General features: G+C 40.0%; 1 protein-coding gene across 3 annotated transcripts in view; it reads left to right on the forward strand.

The window, feature by feature from the left end:
• ZFPM2 (zinc finger protein, FOG family member 2) overlaps positions 1-20,495 on the forward strand; it is a 304,685-nt gene that overhangs the window by 142,664 nt on the left and 141,526 nt on the right. For all 3 annotated transcript variants that reach the window (XM_090137893.1, XM_031591121.2, XM_090137894.1), the window contains one exon: positions 4,272-4,390. In XM_090137893.1, the coding sequence (XP_089994019.1) occupies positions 4,272-4,390 (119 nt within the window). The remainder of the gene's footprint in view (positions 1-4,271; positions 4,391-20,495) is intronic.

Here is a 20,495-nt window from a genome sequence, read left to right on the forward strand (position 1 = left end):
GTTTGAGAACTTGTGAGAGTGTTTTCCACTCGTTAGCTATGACTTCAGAGCAGTCCTCGTTTGAAACTATGACACACACTATTTCTCTGCTGTGCAAAAATATTCATTAACGGAGCCAGGTGGCTATGCATAGGAAATATGCAAAGAAGGAGCCATTTGCTAGTGCATGTCAAGTAACCAGTCCCTAATTGTAGTGGAGAAAGAGCTTGCTCATCCTTTTCAGCTGACACCACTTAGAGAGCTATTCAAGATAAAAACAAAAACAAACAAAACAAAACAAAAAGCCCCACTGCAGCCAAAGCTATCAGTGACTTGCTTAGAAATGTTAAACATTTGTAAATCTGGTTAAAGCTGTTTCTGAACGAAGTAATGTCCTTTTTCTATCCTAAAACTCAGCTCTTCACTCACTTTCAGATATGGACTCCTCTGTTTATTGTTCCAAAGTGTGGGCAGGTGGATGAAAGCCAGAGCTCTTTTGTTCAGAAATGCCATATACAGTTGAATTTTTCTGCTATTCAAACTGTGGTCAAATCCTCCTAAGGGTCAAAAGTTGTTGTCAGATTCATCTACGCTATACATGAATTTTAAAAAATGATTCTGATCTTGCTATGCAAGAAGACAAGTTAAACTAACCCTCCACCTCCTGTTTTATGCAAGCCCTTTGTGACTCCCTAAGACAAGATGTTAATGGCAGGAAAGAGTCCTAAATTGAGTCATTTCATTCTGGTTTTGTATCCACCAAGGTGGCCTAATATCTTAAAAGCCATGGGATGTTTTGTAGCTCTACTAGTGAGTCATGACTCGGGGCTTCTTTTACAGTGCAGCTATCATAAGTCTTTGAGTAATCACAGACTTTTAAAGTATGCTACATCAACAAGATAAGAGAAACAGCCCACAGCACTAACAGCATTATCTTTTACCAAAATTGATTAGCCCATACTATGTGTCTCAAATATTTTGTATAAACTTACTCAGCAAGCTGAAAACAAGTGTTCTCCTGAAGTAGAAGCTGGGGAAAAAAACAAACAAATCCCCCCAAATAATAATAAAAGAACACTACTTCACCTGTGAAGAGTCAGTGCTGGCTGAGGCTTTGCTCTTATAGCTGCCAGTGCTAGTATGGCATAGAAATCTCAGCCACTCTTCCTGATGTAATCTGTTATCACAGTTTTGATACCATTTAACAAATACGAAATTTCAGAGGAGCAAAAGGTTGTAAATGAACACAGGAAAGTTGCTGACTCTTTGCTCAGTGGTCAGGGGATATTCATCAGAGGATTTTTAATAGTGACATTTGCAATCTTTCTTCTACAAACCCTTGTATTGGCCCCTGGCCTTCCCCTGTTTAGTGCAGACAAAGGAGTGTATGCTGTGATTCTACAAAAGGGATGAAGGTGGGTCTGTTAGGAAAAAAATAATCTTAGCAGATGCTTGTAGACCTTACTTTGCTGTATTATTTTTTAAATTATCCTCCCTTAGCATTAGGTTTTCTTTCTTGACCAATGATTTTTGGTGACAGTGGTCTTGGAAAGGATCAAACTGTAATGTGCTGCACCTTGCATGAGTGTAACCAAAACACATGGTTTGCCAGAACACTTCAGGAGGTTATTCTTTGCAACTCCTATCGCGTACATACATCCATCATATTAAAAATGGACGCTGTTAGTGGTGACCATAGAGAAATTTATCTTATTTAGAAAAGATGATCAAGGAAAATAAAAGCTTATGAAGCAACATGATTTGTAATTCTGTTTGCAATCTGCTGCTCTCTTTTATGGTGGTCTTGGTGGAAGGGAAATACAACAACTCCAGTACAGCTCTGTGTGTTGCCATCCCATCTGCAGTGCATCCAGTGCATTAATACATCCTGGAAGGTATCACCCAAACTACAGCACGGGACTGTAACAAAAGAGAAAGAATTTATATTAACTTACTCAACTCTCAAAGGGAGGAAAAAAAATACACTTTTGGAAAATAGCAGCTCATTTTTATGTCTGCCTCAAACCTGAAATACTTATCAGATATAAGATTTGTGTTATTAATCTTATTTAAAATATAAAGTGTAATGATGTGTACCTTAAAACTTAGGTAGGTTTTTGGATATCACCGGATGATCTGCCCCAAGTTTGTCGTTCTTAATCCATTAAAAGACAGGCCTGCTTGTAAATCCACAGGTACAGATAAGAAGTCACTGTTTGACTGTGTCTGAACCCTTTTCAGATGAAAAATGTCAGTGGCAGAAAGGGAGGCTGAATTATTTTTTAAAAGGGTTTTCAAAGATTCTCATGATTCCTCCGGTATCAGTTAAATGTGACATGTCCATAGACGTGGCTGTTTTTTAGGGTGTAAAAGCAAGTAAATGCTATAGTTTTCATCTCTGTGTAGAAAGAAAATGCTGCAGTATGTGATCAATTTGCCTTGCACTACCAGAAAGATTCCTGTCTTCCATAATTAACATACAAAGAGATATTTTAAGGTTCAAGCAGTTTGTGAACATGTACCTGTGAGAGGGAAAAAAAGTGCATATATATGTATATTTCTGTTTGGATGCATATATATCACATATGTAAATGACATATAATGTATCCATAATAAGCTTTGCTGCTTACATACTGCCATTTAAGCTGTCAGAGCCCTGTCATGATGATAACTCACCCGCATACATGCAAGCTTTTGTAAACTGGTACAGCTCTATTTCCCAGATTTGTTCCAGTTTGCAAGGAGGACCTGATGCACAATTTTACATAGAGTAGTTTTGTAATCTGCAGCACTCAGAGGTGGAATTTAGATTTTTGTGCTTGGAAATGGAAGCAGGAATCAAGTCTCCTCTTCGGAAAAATGGTCAAGATTAACTCAAGAGAACCTTTGCAGCCTGGCTGACGCATAAATGCAGGCGTTCATGGGAATGGCACATTGGGGGAAGTCTGTGGAGACTGCCTGCAAGCCAGGAGGAGTTACTCACTTCCTCAAACCCAAGGTTAATTTCTCAGCGATTGCCAGTTCTAAATCTGGGATGAGTTTACTTCTTACATAGTTGGACTTCCCACTGCTTGTGCAAAAGCATGGCCCTGATTAGGGGGAGAGCTGTCGAGAAGGGATGTGCTGCTGCAAACAGCAGGCACTGCTGTTGCTCGGAGGGAGGAAGGGCACTTAGCAGACAGCAGAAGCAGGGCTGCAAAGGGGCGGGAGAAGTTCTGCACATCTGGGGGCTGCAGCCAGTTTTCAGCCTTTGTGCCCAGCTGCAGGAAGGGCAAACCTGTGTAACAACTTGAGCAAATGTGAAATGATTGACGAGGAAAGCACTAAATCCATCCCGACTGCGAAGTCTCATCCCTCTTGAAGTTGGAAAACAGAATTTATTGTTTTAGAGAAGAACACTAGAAATTGTGTAATTTTGCATGTGAATGTGGCTGTTAATGCACTTTTAACTGTAGTATTTGTTCATAGGAGAACAGACTTGTTGAGGAAATTGCTTTGCAAAGAGTTGTCCACAGTCCTTTCTTTTAACCCTGTAATAAAATTAACAGAATTGGAGAAGTTAAAGTGAACTGAAGTAACATATTAAGGTGTTAATTTTAAAGTCTGTACTTTCTAAAATAAAATATCCATATGAAAAAGGAAGAATTAAAAAAAATAATAATAATAAATCACTCTTTACCTTTTCATTTCTTTTGCATGTTGTGTTAAAATCTTAATCTAGCAAGTTAAATTATTTTGGGCCTAATTGTGAACAGTTACTTCCTGTACATCACTCTGTTCAAAATCTCTACTGTTGTAATTAATTCTAGTAAATATTTTTAGTTGTGTCTTCAAAATCAGTGGAGATGCTCTGGATTTTCTCACTGTGAAATATGTTTAAAAAGTATTTGGGAGCCAAATGCTTCAGAGTGTGCTCTTCTGACAGTGAAATGGATCACGGAGGCTCATGTACCAGGGGCTGTTGCACTCTCAGCTATCATCTTCCCCCTCCTCAGCATTTTTTCAGAACTTTCTTGAATCCACTCATCTGGCTAAGAATTCCTTCAAACCATACTGCCTGTGAAAAGGTAGAAAAAAACATAACCTCCTAGATCACCTTTGAATAGAATTGTAAAGAAAGAGGTTTGTTTTTCTTCTGCAGGATGAACAGATTGGTTGTTTTTTCAGACAAGTGTAATTAATTCTCATTCCAGGGATCCTCTGAATGCCATGCATACATAACAAACATGGAGGTGTCTGCTGTCAGGGTAGGAGTGAACACTCTGAACACTGTTTGTGCTCTTTGTTTGCAGGGGAACTGGAGGTGGTCCAGAAGGATGGGGAGCGCAAGGTCCAGAGCCGGCAGCAGCTCCCAGTGGGGACGACGTGGGGGCCCTTCACCGGGAAGATGGATCTCAACAACAACACCTTGGTACGTAGGTGATCCCGGGCACCTTGCATCCTTGGGGGTCATTTTGCAGCTGGAGCACTTGGAAAACAGAACTTGTTAGCTGTCGTGGGCAGTGGTATTGGGATCACTTCCAGTTAGTGCACCTATGGCAGCCGTCCACGTGAAGTTATTTGGAACACAGGTTAATAATAGTCATCTTGTGATTTTACAGGAAGAAAGGAAGTGTTGCTTCCTTGTTTTCTGAACCACACTGCTCCCTTTCGGCACCAGTATCTGATTTTTAGTATCTTCTAAATATTTCATAGCATCAGTTGTTCGATATTTAATTTATATTATTGAATGACATAGAAGCTAAAATTTATTAAGTCTGCCTCAATAATAAGATTATTGAACATACTAAAATGTCTCATCGGCTTGCAGTTTTTTGGAAGATACTGAAAGACATTTGTCATGTAATATATTCTTAATTTTACTTTTTAAATTATTATTTTGATGCAGAAAGTATGTGGTCCATATTACTTTTAACACTTTGCTGACCTCAGTTCCATATGCTGAAAATCCATGTTGTTCCTAGGTCTTCATTTCATTTTTGTTTGGATAGGTTTTAACCCTGATCTTCAATATTATCTGTATATAGTTCAGATCAGTTTTCCAGGAATATCTGGAAAGGTGAGCCCATAATAAAAAGAAAGCAACAAACATCTCTAGAAAAAGGGGTTTAGGCAATTTGAGACTATAAGTTGCCCCGTGAGATACTACTAAAAAATCATTTCAGCTCTATCACTTGCTATTACAGATTTTGCAGGAAGAGATTAACATAAAGATCCGGGGAACTATTACACAGTAGTGTATTACACACATCTGGGGCAGATGCAGCTCTGCTGTAAACTGAGAAGCTGAACTTCCCAGTGTAAGGGATATCATCCTGTTATTGGAGGGACTGAAGAGTAGGAAGTGTTGAGTTGCTAAAGCAGCATCAGTGGACACGTGAGAGGGAACATGTGAAGCGGGAGGAGAGGAGGAAGCTGAAATTCTTTCACTCTTCCCTGGAGAACCTATGCTCTTGTTTTTGAGATCTATCTCTAAAAGCTTGCTGGATATTTCTTTCTGTAAATGGTCAGTCACCTGGATAAAAGATGTATTTTCAGAAGTACTAGACACTGAAAGAGTCTTACACTTAGAAAGGGAAAAATGGAAAATTTGAATGCCTGTCCCCATTTTCTCCATTTCCTTTATTTTGTTTTTATTTCTTCATCTGCTTTATTCTTTGTCTGTTAGTCTGTAAGCATTCTCAAAATGTTTTTCACAAAATCTCATTTGTGACAACTATCTGAGACTCAAATGATCTTTCTCAGATTCCACAGTCACTACCTCATCAACATCCATGCAACAAAAACCTTAGTACTGATGTGTCTTGTGGTCAGTCCGCATATAAGACCTGAGGAAAAACACTAGATTTGTGTTATTCCTGTTGCCCTGACCACTTCTACCACTTCTTCAGGTGTATGAAATTTGAAGTTAATGTTCGAGTATGGGAGCTCATGATGACTGAGCTGTCACTACAAAAATTATCATTATCAGATATCCTTAGGATCAGTTTGCAATTGTTTTATTTTTATATTCTGCAACAGGGATGGAATAACTGTAATCCTTCCTGCAGGAGCTTTCTTCTCCTTCAGTTGTACAGGCATACATTAGGGCCTGCTATTACTTTGAAATTTGGATTTTTGCCATAACAGAAACAATTAGCTAAAACATTTTGTTTTTTAATAAAACTGTCGTGACTTTTTATTTTGGTGGTTAACCTCAGATGGAACAACTTTCTCAGCCTCATTCAGGGAGATGTGGGATAAAAATGTTCAGAATGACTTCTGTCTTCACTAAGTTGGAAAGATCCTCCTTTGCTTCTTGTCCTTTTAGAAACTGTAATTTTTGCTGACACGATAGATTTTATTTTTGTTGTGCCTTCTATTTATCATAAATGCTTTTTGTAATTGGAAAAAGTTCCTGTAAACAGAAATGTAGTCCTTAGCAATATTATTTTGACCCCCATTCTCTGAGGCAGTCAAAATTGAACTGGATATGATCTTGAGTAATCTTTGAAGTTGAATCTAACTGAAGTTTGCCATGCTTTGAGCAGAAGTTTGGACAGGAAGTGCTTTCTGCCCTGAATTATTCTGTGTTTCTAAGTAATGTTTCCTTTTTCCCAAGTATCAGGTGTTTCCTGCAGTCCTACTTTTGTTAGTTTCAAATGCTGCATAAATAAATGTAAATCCTTTGATAGATCCTTAATTTACTGTTTAAATGACACAAACCCAGTGCCAACTTCTACGTTTTTCCTTTAGCATTTTTTTTTCCCTTGAAATGATCCTCGTTTATTTATGATATTTGTTTGCTTTGCACATTTGATTACTTTCCTCATTGCCATACATGTTCTCAGTTGTTCACAAGGGGACTTTGTGTTTGTTTGCTTAAGTTATTTATATCGGTTTTGGAAAGCTCATTTGGGTAAAGCCTTACGTCTCTAGAATTGAATCAAACTTTCACATCAGCTGCTGATGTCAGCTTTAGTTCATTTCTTAATGAAAACTTCAAATATTGCACTGTTATAGACATCAAATAGTCTTTGGAAAAAGCTTTAACGTGCATTTTTAGTGTAGAGAGAAAAGGAAGAAAAAATCAGTGAAACTCGGGTAAGTATCACAATTCTTGCAGCTGGACTCCTTGGAAAAGATGCTGGTGGTTACTAGTAGGTGGTTACTTGACTTCACTGATTTTTAGTGTTAGCAATATATGACACTTAGCCTCACAGGATTCACTTGCCTTAGGATTCACTAAGCAGTAAGTTACTGCTTATTTGCTGTCCTTTCACCCAGCACTTTATACAGTCAGTACTTATATCATGTGAAAGTGCTTCATATTTCAGTCATTGCTACAGTGCTGAATAAAGACTCAATGCTGTTGGCTCAGGAGAGCGAGCAGGCTAATTAATTCAGCATGGTAATTAATTGAGTCACCGTGCCAGATGTCAAATACTTTTTAGATCTTTCAAGTTTCTGTCTTGAAGTATATTAACAATATATATCTCAGAGTAGGAGGAGGTTGGGTACCTTGAGCAAAAACGATTTAAGTGCTGTTCAGAATTGCCACAAGAATAGCAGCTGTTGACTTCACCAGCAGTGCCATAGCACTGTCAGGAGATGCGATGGAGCAAGGTCCCTGTCAGAATACTTAAACTCTAGTGGTAGACTTGAGAGCTCAATGAGTAAGCATGTTCTTAATTTTTCTCATCTAAGAGTCAGCCAGCAATCATGAATTTTGAAGTGTTCAAAACTCTTTATGACATAACTTACCACATTGCATTACTATTACTGTGCATAGCCATCAGAAGTCCTAAGAGTGTTGCTTTTTAAGAACAAAGAGTGAATCTGTGATCTTAGAAGTTTTCTAGGTATTTAATTCCCATTTCAATATGAATTTAAGAACTATATCATTATCTAAATACTTATAGACATCTATGCATGTACTTATATTTAGAGTGATAAATCTCGTATTTAGATAGTTTTAATGATTTGTTCCTGTAATTTTGCCATTTTCGCACAATACTTTTGCTCAGCTGCTGGTCTTTGTACCTGTGGGCACAGTTGCATGTTCTTTCCTTTTCCTTCCATTTCTTTCCCCTTCTCATTCCTTTCTGCTGCAAGGATAGCAGTTAAAAGTCCCAAGAAAATGAAATGCCAGTGTTTTCAAATTGAACCATCATGGTGCTTGGATGCCAGAAGGTAATGGCATTGCCCTTTTGTACTGGGCAAGTTTACTGTCATACCTACACATGACAAAAAAATTTATGAATTGCACAGGATTTTAAGAGAAACACAAGGGCTGCTCTGAATGTAATGCCTCCTGTTTTATGATGTCGTCCCATGACATCAGAGGTAGATGTTGGTGATATGGCCATAGAGTTTGAACCTGTCCACCAGTAGCCTGCTACATGTTGTTTTTGTGTGACAGATGGCAGCAGAGGGACAGTCTGATAGAATGGCCTCTAACGTGGAAGTGCAAATGAAGCAAAGGTGTTGAACTGAATTCTTTTATGCAGAAAAAATGGCACCCATTGACATTCATTGGCAAAACATTGCTGAATGTTTCTGAAGACCAAACAGTGGATGTGAGCACAGTGAGGCAGTGGGTGGTATGTTTCCACAGCAATCCTAGAATCATAGAATCATAGAATTGCTCAGATTGGAAAAGGCCTTAAAGATCACCAAGTCCAACCACAGCCTAACCATACTACCCTAACTCTAACAACCCTCTGCTAAATCATGTTCCTGAGCACCACATCCAAACGGTTTTTAAACACCTCCAGGGATGGTGACTCAACCACTTTCCTGGGGAACCTATTCCAGTGATTAACAACCTTTTCTGTAAAGAAGTTTTTTCCTGAGATCCAATTTCAACCTCCCCTGGCACAACTTGAGGCCATTTCCTCTCGTCCTGTCACCTGTCACCAGTGAGAAGAGACCAACCCCACTCTCGCTGCAATCACCTTTCAGGTATTTGAAGAGAGCAATGCCATCTTAGCAGCTGTGAAACAGTGGGTCTTCTCTGCTGGTGCAGATTTTTAGGAGTGCGGCATGCAGGTCTTGTTCATTGCTGGACAAAATGCACAGCTAATGGTGGTGACTCTGTTGAAAAACAGGTTTTTTTAGCTGAGAATTTTCTCTAACAGATAGTGTTATTGTGCTCTCTGTAGTCCACAGAAATAAATAAGAGGCTTTACTTTTCTTGATTTTTGATTTCTTGAGATTACTTGAAAGAAAGAAGATACCTTTTCAAGCCTTCTGTTCTAAAAAGAGATTGGCTACATATTTCTGTGTTTTCTTGAGGTTTAATATGATATCGCTGTTTTGACAAACAGACACATAAGTAATTTTGTACAAGACTGTTTTTTTTAATCTACAATTGATCAGCTCTAATGAGATTAAATCAGTACTTTTAGCAGGGAGGTTCCAACTTTGTACCTTGCTGCATCCCTTGAAGTTCAGTAGTTCCTGGGTACCTAAAAGCAGACAGGAATGTATTTCTAAGGCTTGTGCACATAGCTTGTGACTCCAGTATTACACAGGAAAGTGGGTTTAAGCACATGCCAACTATAATGTGAGCAGGCTCGTGAGAAGAATGGAAAACAGTTCTAGGAGGATCATGAATGCTGCACATAAGCAGATCTAAACTGAAGTTGCTAACAGCTTATTTAAGAAGAAGCAGTTTAGATATTAAGAAGAAACTGTAAATATTTTCCTTGTCTCCCTGAAACAAAAGAATATCTCAAATATTGTGACTGCATTCAGTGTTTCTCAAGGAGCAGCACAGAACCACATGGCCTGTGATGAAGGTCAAGCTGTGGATGATGCCATGGCTCCGGTAGTGAGTGGAGGTATTCTGAGATGTGATTTCCTTTGGCGGCAGCCATCTAGTTTTTGGTGTTAATCTGTGCCCATGGCAGGATTTTGTGAAATGAAACAATGAGCGGCTGGATCCTGCCCCCTATTCTTGTGGTCTCGTCACAAGGAGGAGCGCGTGGTGCAGGCCTGTATCATCCTGATAAGGAAAAGAGGATTCAACATGGCTGTGACAGGAATCCATGAGAAGAAAGTGTGCAGGTTTGGACCAGGCGAGCAATGGGATACAGCAGAGACCCTTTAATGGGATCTGGGAGGTTCAGTGCCAAAGCTACACTTTTCCTGGAAGATAGCCTCACAAAACAGTTTATTGGGTAGTGCTGTGAGGGGCTGAGGAGCCAAGGTTCAAAATGCAGTTAAGTTATTCATTTGCTAATCTGCAGCTGGTCACTGCAGGTCAAAAACCTCATATCTGTAGTAGCCAGCAACTTTTAATCTCCAGAGTTGCAGTGTGAGAGTTTGCTGGGCACTTGGTTGAGGTTCTGTGTGGCCACAGAGAGCAGCAGCCTGTGCTAGGCTGCCTCTAGTTTTATTGTTTAAACATAGGAATGTGTAAAGTAGGTTTTGTCTTTAGACAAAGACAGATGGGGATGTTGGCTCCTATTAGCACAATGACTTCTATGTTTCATTACAAAAAATAGTATATTGAGTCACAAGCTGTGATTCTAATCTTTATTATACTGGTTTGTACCTGTGACATCAACTGTCTACAAAAGCATTTCTTTCAGTTTTTCACTGTTATTACTGACAGGTTATACATTAAAACTGTAGCTTGGGAGCGCTTGTTTCTTTCCCAAATACTGGGAGACTTTAATGTAACAATATTTCTGGACAGCAAATTGCATTACGCTTACCGTGATATACATTCATAGAATCATAGAATCACAAGGTTGGAAACGACCTGTAAGATCATCCAGTCCAACCGTCTTCTCATTACCATTGCTACCACAAACTAACCCATATCTCGTAGCTCCTCATCCAGATGCCTCTTGAGCACTGCCAGGGACGGCGACTCCACCACCTCCCTGGGCAGCCATTCCAGTGCCTGACCACTCTCTGAGAGAAAATGTTCTTCCTCATGTCCAAACATATGAGCTATGCAAGCATCACTGCCAGCAACTTCATACAATGTGAACATTTTAAAAAGCTGAGATATGTTGATATGATGTCAAAACCCATATGGCCATCCTCAGTGACCTTTGGGAACATTCCCTCACATTCCTACACTGTTTTTAAGATACCCTCCCCTTTTATAAAGCCATGCAGTTGAGGGGAAGGTAATGACAGAAGAATTTTTAAAAAACTTTTGTCCATGGCCATTTTTAGCCATTTTTCAAAACAAACAAGCAATCAAACAAAACAGCAGTTGTTTCTGTTCCTTTGTTGACATTTACATAACAGAGTTAATTTAAAACATGTTGCTAATATGATAGCAATATATGGTAATGATCTGAATAAACACTGTTCTTGAAAAGTCAGAAGAGGTTTTCTTAAGCTAGAGAAAGTGGTTTCCAGAATGCTGAATGAAAACCACATTCCCTGCAAATAGAAATGGGCATATTGATCACACACCACTGTCTAAGTTCTGTTAGCATGCTGGTATTAATATTGTTGTTAATATGGCCTTCATTTTAAGATACTACATGTTTGAGAGGCAGGCAAATATGTTTCTTCCCTGATTTTCTTTTTTTTTTTTTTGTTATTTTTTTATTAACAAAACAAGGAGACAGGATTGAAATCCATTGTTCCTTTTGATTTTTTTTATTGCTGAATCAGTTATTTCAGAAATAGAGTATTATGTAGGGGATTTTTACTTAAAATCACTTTTTTAAAACTCGTTTCCTGTATCTGAAGCCCTTTCTTAAAACTACACATGCCCATGGTTTAGTTTGACACTTGTTTATCAAAACAACAGAACTGGAGTACTGCATCCAGGCCTGGGGCCTCCAGGTACAGGAGAGATTTGGAATTCTTGGAATGGGTCCAGAGGAGGGCCACTAAGATGATCAGAGGGCTGGAGCACCTCTGCTATGAAGAAAGGTTGAGGGAACTGGGATTGTTTAGCTTGGAGAAGAGAAGGGGAGACCTCATTATGGCCTTCCAATACTTGAAGGGAGCATACAAGAGGGGAAGTGGTTTTAAACTGAGGCAGGAGGTTAGATATTAGGAGGAAATTTTTCACACAGAGGGTAGTGACACACTGGAACAGGTTGCCTAAGGAGGCTGTGGATGCCCCATCCCTGGAGGCATTCAATGCCAGGCTGGATGTGGCTCTGGGCAGCCTGGTCTGGTGGTTGGTGACCCTGCATATAGCAGGGGGGTTGAAACTCTGTGATCATCGTGGTCCTTTTCAACTCAGACCATTCTATGATTCTGTGATTCTGTGATTTACATGTATTGAAAACCACAACTGGTCACTTTGAAAGGTTTTAAATACCAATTCAGCTACTTGCTACTTGCTATAAGCATATCCATTAAGGAGACCTTATCCTAATACTCTCCTAATTAAGTAGTAGATACTACCAATTATTCTCATTAAACTGAGAGAAAACTCAATAAGCTTGCTGTCCCATTTCAGTGAGCTTATTTCAGTTGGGAGGTGCTTCTCAAAGTGGGGTGCATCGCGGGGAGGATTGCCCAGGAGCTGCTGAGAGCTGAGAGGGGAAAAGATGGGGCAGAGGCAGGAAACCAGGACAGAAAAGGGAGAAGAAAATTCAGTTCAGCAGAAATGGAGGGAGACACCAGCTGTGAGTGCCAGGCTGTTGTGCTTTGGGATGTGGAGAAAAGCAGAGAGAAGATAAGACATATTGCAGCACACACTGCACTGTTAAACTGACTTACATGTTGAATTTAGAGAGTGCCGCTGCAACAACCTGTGAGCAGGAAGGTGTTCTTGAGCTGCTGGACTACAGACATCTAGACTTTATGCCTCGATTTATTTTGCTATTGATGATTTTGCAAAATCTGTAACACAATTTTTTGAATGGAGTGTAGTCCTATTTAGGAAGTTTGGGTGAGAGGAGGATTTGATTTAGCTCCTTTGAAAGTGGTTCATACAGCTCAGTACAATAAACACCTAATGGGCACAGTTCAGTATTCATGTTTATAACAAGTTTAACTTTTTTTTAATGTTAACGCTGTCCTCTGAGGATTTTTTTTTTAAATTCATACTTTTTATAATGATATTTCTTTTTATTTATGAAACGTGTGTTAGTATAGACTAAGCAGGTATAAAATGTCAGATTTAAATATTCAGTGGTTTTAGAAATAACTTTTCTCTCACTAGATGTTAAACAACATCTTTTTTTTTTTTTACACTAAACCAAAATTCAGTTTCTAAAATGTTGATAGATTTTATTAGTAGTTTCACATCCGTAGAACAAGTGCAGGAAAATCTAGCTGCATCATTTTAGTAAAACGTAAAGCCATGACGATGCCTGTGTCTACAAAGGTACATGCATTGTTAAGCCAAGAATTTTGTGTTTATGAGGGGCTCTGAGCTGAAAGACTTGCAGGCTTATGTTCTCTCCTTAACCATTATAAAGATGAAATAGCCTGGATACTCCTGGGTTCCTCTGGGGAAAATCAAAGCCCACATAGTTATCCTTAGCATATGTTGCTAGCAGAGGAGAGCACCATGATGACCGTGTGTATGGAACTATGGTGGCTCTTGGGAGAACATTGAGGAGTGCATTCCACAAGACCTGTGGAAGCAAAGCAGGCAGTTGTTTGGAATCAGGTGTGCTGTAGATGAAATTCTAGTGTGAAAAGAAAATTCACCATTTATAGGTTTCAGAATTGTGCTAAATGAAAGTGCAGACCACAATACGACTCTCTCATGTACATTATCACTGTAGCAATAATAAGATTTGAAGTTATTGTCTGTCCTAATTTAAGACTTTGAGTAAAGGAATAAACCTGTGGTTTCAATGAAGACAGTGTGCACTTGCTGCTCACTACAGCACAGCGTGATGGAATGGTCAAAATTCCAGTTGGTTCCCATTCTCTCTGAATAGGCTTCAGAGGAATAGCCTACACCTGTGCAGGATTGATTGAAAAAAATGTAGTTATTTCATTGCCAGCCAAATTAACTGCATTTTGTGAAAGTATTTCTTTGAATTTTTGAATAGAAAAAAATACATAGCAAGTACAGTTAGCACAGTATGTGTATTCTCTCTATATACATACATACACGTTTATAAATATAAGTGCAGCAAAATACACATGTATACATTTATACATACATATGCTGGTGTTTGCAAGCATATGAAAGACAGCACATTCTATTATGAAGGAAACACTGCTATTAGTTCCTGAAATCAGAGATGCATTTGAGATGCACACATTTTGCTTAACTTTCTGCTCAGCTATAGCTGCTCTCCTAATGACGCAGTAGTATTACATAGCCAGTAGCAAAACTTGTCCCTTCCCAGATGCAGCAGATCTCCTTTCTGTCACTAAAATTTGGGCAGTACAGTCCTTGTATTGTGAATAAGTGCTGAGTGAGGTTTGTAAATATCCTGGGCCTCATTTCTCAAGCTCAGAAAACAAGGTCATCAATGCAGGCCACAGTGGTTCTGCGAGCTCCCAGAGCACTGCAGAGACATTGGGCTGCAGCCCTTAGGGCTCTGCTGGGATGTGTGCAGAAGGCACCAACACTGGGCATCCATCTCTGTTCTCCTGGGCAGTCCCAGCCACCTGCAGCAATGGGAGTTACAAATTGTTTCACGTTCATGTCATGTCTTAAACAATCAAGCATTAATAAAATTTTGCCCAGTATTTTTTTTAACTAAAGCATTGTATGCTATTTCACAGACTGGAGAAAAGGGGAAAATATTTCAACACAGCAACAAAAATGTTTCGCAAATTTAAAAGCCTTAAATATAGTTGCAGTCATGTATTTTCCTGTTGTTTTTTTTTTTTTTTAATTTGAGCTCCTTAGGGAATAATTGTGTTTTAAATAAGAAAATAATGCCTTTTCTCTGTGTGCTGTAGGGGAAGAACAGCAGAATGCTTCTGATGCATTTAGAATAAACTACATAGCATTTGAGATATCATCATAGTTTTTGCATATTATTCACTCTAAGAAAATGACATAATTTAAAACGTTTCTGTTGCAGATCAATATTTCCCATCTTTTTTGACATTTTATTTTAATGTAAGCCTGAAAAGAGCGGAAAATATTTTTGAATAAAAGCTTCATCTATGTTAGTCATTATTATTATTTATGTTTTTATTTATAAGCACCTCCTCAGTTAAGACATTCCTCCAAGATTTTTTTCTCCTTGAGCTGTTGCACATGGTGGTCTCCAAGCTGGGGGAGGAGTGACCACACTTTCTAAAAGACGAAGCTGGCCTCGTGCCATGTGTGAGGACACAGAGGCAAGCCAGGGTAGCGGAGGGAGGTGTGCTCGGCACGGGGAGGTGACGAAGGGTTCTTCGCTCTCTCTCCCTCTTGCAAGCTGTTGTCCTCACTTTGGGTAGAAAACTGGGACATATTAGCATAAAGGGAAGAGATTAGTGAAGCAGCAAACAATAGTAGGACCAAAATATCTGAGTTTGTTTAAGCTTGGGCTGGACCAGCAATGGGAGAAGTGTAGGTGCAGTAGGGACAGAGTGGATGACCCATGGCTTCTGGCATCACAATGCGGGGAGATGGCTGCAGCCAGCCTGTCTGTGTGGCTGTCCAGAGACATTTCTAGTAGCTGACATCTCCCAGACTTGGCTTTGAGAGGCCTGTTGGAGAGGGTCCAGAGGAGAGCCACAAAGATGATCAGAGAAGTGGAGCACCTTCTCTGCAAAGACAGGATGAGGGAGCTGAGCTTGTTCAGCCTGGAGAAAAGAAGGCTGCGGGGTGACCTCATTGCAACCTTTCAGTACCTAAAGGGAGCCTACAAGCAGGAGGGAAATCAACTCTTTGAAAGGGTAGATAATAGCAGGACAAGGGGAAATGGTTTTAAGTTGGAGGAGGGAAGATTTAGGTTGGATGTCAGGGGGAAGTTCTTTACAGAGAGAGTGGTGAGGTACTGGAACAGGCTGCCCAGAGAGGTTGTGGATGCCCCGTCCCTGGAGGTGTTCAAGGCCAGATTGGATGGGGCCCTGGGCAGCCTGGTCTAATGTTAAATGTGGAGGTTGGTGGCCCTGCATGTGCCTGGGGGGTTGGAGATTCATGGTCCTTGAGACGTCCTTTCCAACCCTGGCCATTCTGTGATTGTGTGACTTTGTGAATTAGACCCGCTTTTGCAGAAAATGGCAGATGGGACATTATGGCAAGTGAGACAGTTGGTCACATGGCAGAGGATACCCATTTCAAAATATATTTGAAACATAACAAGGGCTTTCTGGGAGATAAAAAAGTGAGCCTCTGTGTTTCTTTGGCATGTCCCTCATTAATTTCCTGCAGGTTTTTTTCTTACGGATGTTTCTTCTTCATGCTTCAATTTCTTGTTAATAAAAGTTACAATTAACATGTGGCAAACAACCGAATTTTAAATGAATGTTGCTTTTTCAGTGATTTTTTTCTGCTTTATGTTGGACTTTGCTTTCAAGTGTTCTGTACTATTTTCTTAAGAAATACTGTCTGTTTTCTGAGGATCAGTGTCTCAGGTTTCTGTGTCAGAGATGTGAGAAGAGAGAGCAGTGGCATCGCATTCTCAGGATGCCAAATGTGTGCACTTTGATCTGGTGCTCAGCGTGCCTCAGGGAGTAAGCTGCATCTTGATTTCTGTAGTCAGCCACCCGCTATCAGGTACCAGGGCCCCAATTAGGCAGGCAGAAAAACAGTGAACACACTGGGCTGGATGTGGAAACCTTTGTGAGAAGGCTGTTGGCATCAGCGGCGTCCTCGGCACTTGTTCTCTGGTGCAGTTTCTGGGGCAGTAAATGCCCTTAACACTCAGTACCAGCAACAGCTACCTTCATGCACTGATTTGAAAGCTCTCCCCACCATGGTTAACATTTCATTGCAGAATGGAAAATGAAAAGGATATCCGTGTTTTGAGAACTTGACCTCTCGCAAATGTGAGACCACTTAGAGTGGCTGTTCCTCCTTAACATTCCTCGCATGCCCTCCTCCAAGCCAGTTGCTAGCACTTGGCGAGGTGCTCGAGTGGCTTTGTAGTCACACCTGCGCCGCTTGCTCTGTCTGTGGCATGCGGGCACCCCTGGGGCAAAACAGCCTGTCTGAACTTCAGTAAGCATTTCCCTGTTATTCATCCCAAGGGGACTTGGCTGGAGACTCATTCTTTATTCACTGTAACTCCTATAACTGTGAAGTCTCCCGAACTCCTCAGAAGTGTGGTATTGTCAGAGTTCTCTGTGTCTCTCTGGCTGCTCTGTGGGACCTGCAGAATGCTCTGGGAGAGCCGTGAGGTGTGGGGAAGCAGAGGCTCGGCTCTGGCATCCAGTACCATCCCCATGGCCTCAGGTTCATGAGAGCTGCAGCAGCAGGCAGCATTGATGGTACTGCACCAAAATTATTGGGTTAACAAGGATTCTTGAATTTATTTTTTGCAGACTGCATGTGAAGTTTGCAAATCTGCCAAGTGTTAGAGATTACAGTTTATCGGCCTGCATGTTGATTCTTACTGGTCATTTCCACCCATGGTCATCGGAAAAATACAAAGGGAGTGCAAAGCAATCAGAAATGTTAAGGGCCGGTGTGTTAGGGCTCGAGTTTGTGCAGTGCTGAGGTGCAGGAGGAGGTGCTGAGCACCTCAGTCTTTCATTCAGAGCAGTGGGGCTGAGGAATGCCTAGCATTTCATGACACTGAACACCACTAGTACAGTCTGTGAACCTCTCTGTAGAAGATAAATATTTCTTATTTTATTTGACCTTGGAGATGGAACTGGTTTGATAGGGTTAAGGTCAATGAGTATATTATTTTTAGACGAGATACAGAGTACATGGATGGTTCTGCTTTATTTTAGCGTGTTAACATCTGGCAACATTCTGTTCCATATGCTGCTGATTGTCCTGATACATTCATCTTCAGTGATTATCAAAAAGATTTCAGTGCTCTGGAGTTAATCACACGTTAGAGAAGACAAATACATGAAGACAAGTGGAAAAGCAGTGTGTGGGTTTTTGTGCATAAGACCAAGATTTGGGTAATCTTGTCAAGAGCTCAATTAATTTAGAAAAGAAATATTTTAAAAATTGATTTAATTAGTTAATATTTGTGAGTACTGTGAGGATGAAAAACAGCATATTGGAGCTCGATATTGTTATCACAACAGACAGAGAGAAACTGATTGTGCCCTTTTATTTCTAAATGTGGTGCGCTTATTTCTCCTAAGGATAAATAGTTAAAGGAGTTTTAGGTCTGCATCCTTTTCCCGTGTGTCATTTTTGCATAGCTTTTCTGTATGAAAGTTTAGCTATGCTTGTACTATTTCGTTACAAAAATCACACACATAACTATCAACTGACTTTTTTTCTTTTTCTTATACCAGTGTTTTCAGTTTTCCTAGGTTGATAACATTTTTTCCAGGGCTATCAATTACTATTTTAATTTTATGCTGTTTTGGCCTTACATGCTACCAGCTTCAGGGGAGGAAGGCTTACGCGTTTCAGAGGGAATCTGCCACAACATAGCAGGTGTTCCCTTTATAGCACCTTCTTCTTTCTGAAAATGCAGAAAGGCTGCCGAGATCAGAATGAACAGGGAGACAGCAACCAAACTAAGCATGATGTCTGTCAGCCTTGTACCTCTTTTACAGTGTTTTTTGTACAGCTGTGGTGCTACCCCTTATTTTTTTCAGTGGAGAATTCAATTAAGAAAACAACCACACAGTCCAAAGTGTAGAAGGATGACACTTTGCTGCCTACACCTCTTGTAAGATCCCCTTGTAGCCCACTCCCCAACTACAAGGGGAGCACCACGAAATCAGCTGTGGCTGTGGCTTTTCAGTGAATTGGCCCATGTAGCACTGTGCAGGACGTCTGGCCAAGATAAGATGTTAGAAAAGCAGCAGGAAGGCTGAAGTGGCAGTTTGCCACAAAAGGGAAGGTGAAGAACAAACTAAAGTAGCAACATTGCTACTCAGTATTTCTTTCTTATTTGAATATCCATCATTTCAAAGGAAAAAAATAAAGGCAGTGAAATCTCTTAGGGCACATAACATATCGCTATCCACTATTGAGATAAAACTTGTTTTATTTTATCATGCGCAAATTTGTTTAGATCTTAGCAGTGGCCACTCTTCCTGTTGCCAATATCTATTAATGATAATTACTTCAAATACAATACTTGCTCAGTGATAGCATCACGTCATGGTGAGGAAGATTGTGATCTTATCTAAACCTATTCTGTTTAACTCTGACACTCCTTCTATTATAGCAGGGCCTAGATAAGATCATGCCTGTTAGGATCAGACATTGGAATCAATATTTGAAAATGTGCCTGTTTTTGCTTAATAGCAAAGTTAGTGTGAGGGTCAGAGTGAGATCATTTGTTGGATGAGATTGTACAGCTTCATCTTGTAACGGAAATGTGTTCTTTGCTTCAGCTGCTGGTGAAAAGGGAAACAAGGGCTCCTTGAAAACTGTACAGCTTCACTAACAATCGCTGTGTAAGGAAGATACAATGATTGTTATGATATTTAACATCTGTAGTGCTGCAGCATGTTGAGGTTCTAGTCAGGAACTGCTGCTCCTTTGTGCTAGACTCTATCTGAACCTGATACTAAGAGGACAGCTGCTGATCTCAGCTAGCTTGGGTCCTGGGCTTACACCAGCCCCAAATACAATGGCAACAAGCAGTTACATCACAATAAAGCAGCAGACATGAGTTTTACAGACATGGTGAATCAAAAAGGCTGCAAGTTTGCAGATGATTTCAGGGAATTCTTCCTCCATCCATTAATCTAGTGGAAGAAAATATAAAAAATTGGAAGCATTGATTGAGATGGGAATGTTTAAACTCATTGGCTGATAAAGAAATATATAATCTGTATCAGTGATGGTGAACCTTTTTAGTGCCAGTGCCAAACTTACATTGAAAAGCTCAGAAGTTCATGTGCTGCCAACAGAAATGTTTCAATGACAAACTTGTTACCAGTGCCAGCAGTGTACGGTTACTGGTGGAGGTGAACACTAAGAAAACACAGAGTGTCATAAATGCTGTTTTGCTGTACAATATGGTTGCTGTTTCCATAGATCTTTTGGTTTTGGGTCAGGGAGACGGAATGCCCGTGGGTACTTGTGTGGATTGAGTGCCACTTTCTGTTTCTCCTCAAGAACATGAATGTTTCCTGTGTTATAAATGAAAAAGTTGAACAGCATAAATTAAAAACTTAGAAGTTAATAGTCATGTTAGCAATTGTTTTTATCATTTCACTATAAAATAGGAGTGCCACTAGTTCTGTGGCTCAAGCTGGAATCAAAGAGCTTCATGTGTAGCTCACTGAGCTAGGGAAGTAGCAGGATTGTACTGGACTGCTCTAGAAAGAATGACCACAAGAGATATTTTAATAGATCTCTGAAATCACTCCAGTGCATCATAAAAACAACTTTGGAGATTGCCATGTTTTAGATGAAATGAGCTTCTTGTTTGGATGCCCAAATCTGTATTTAGATGGACTTCTGGTATTGTACCTACCGATGTTCTGAGACCTAGACTGGGTTTACCAATCATTTCAGTTTCAGTTATGTCGCTCATTACTGA

The sequence above is a fragment of the Phasianus colchicus genome, chromosome 3 (assembly GCF_987193195.1).
Source record: "Phasianus colchicus chromosome 3, bPhaCol1.hap1.1, whole genome shotgun sequence".
NCBI lineage: Eukaryota > Metazoa > Chordata > Aves > Galliformes > Phasianidae > Phasianus > Phasianus colchicus.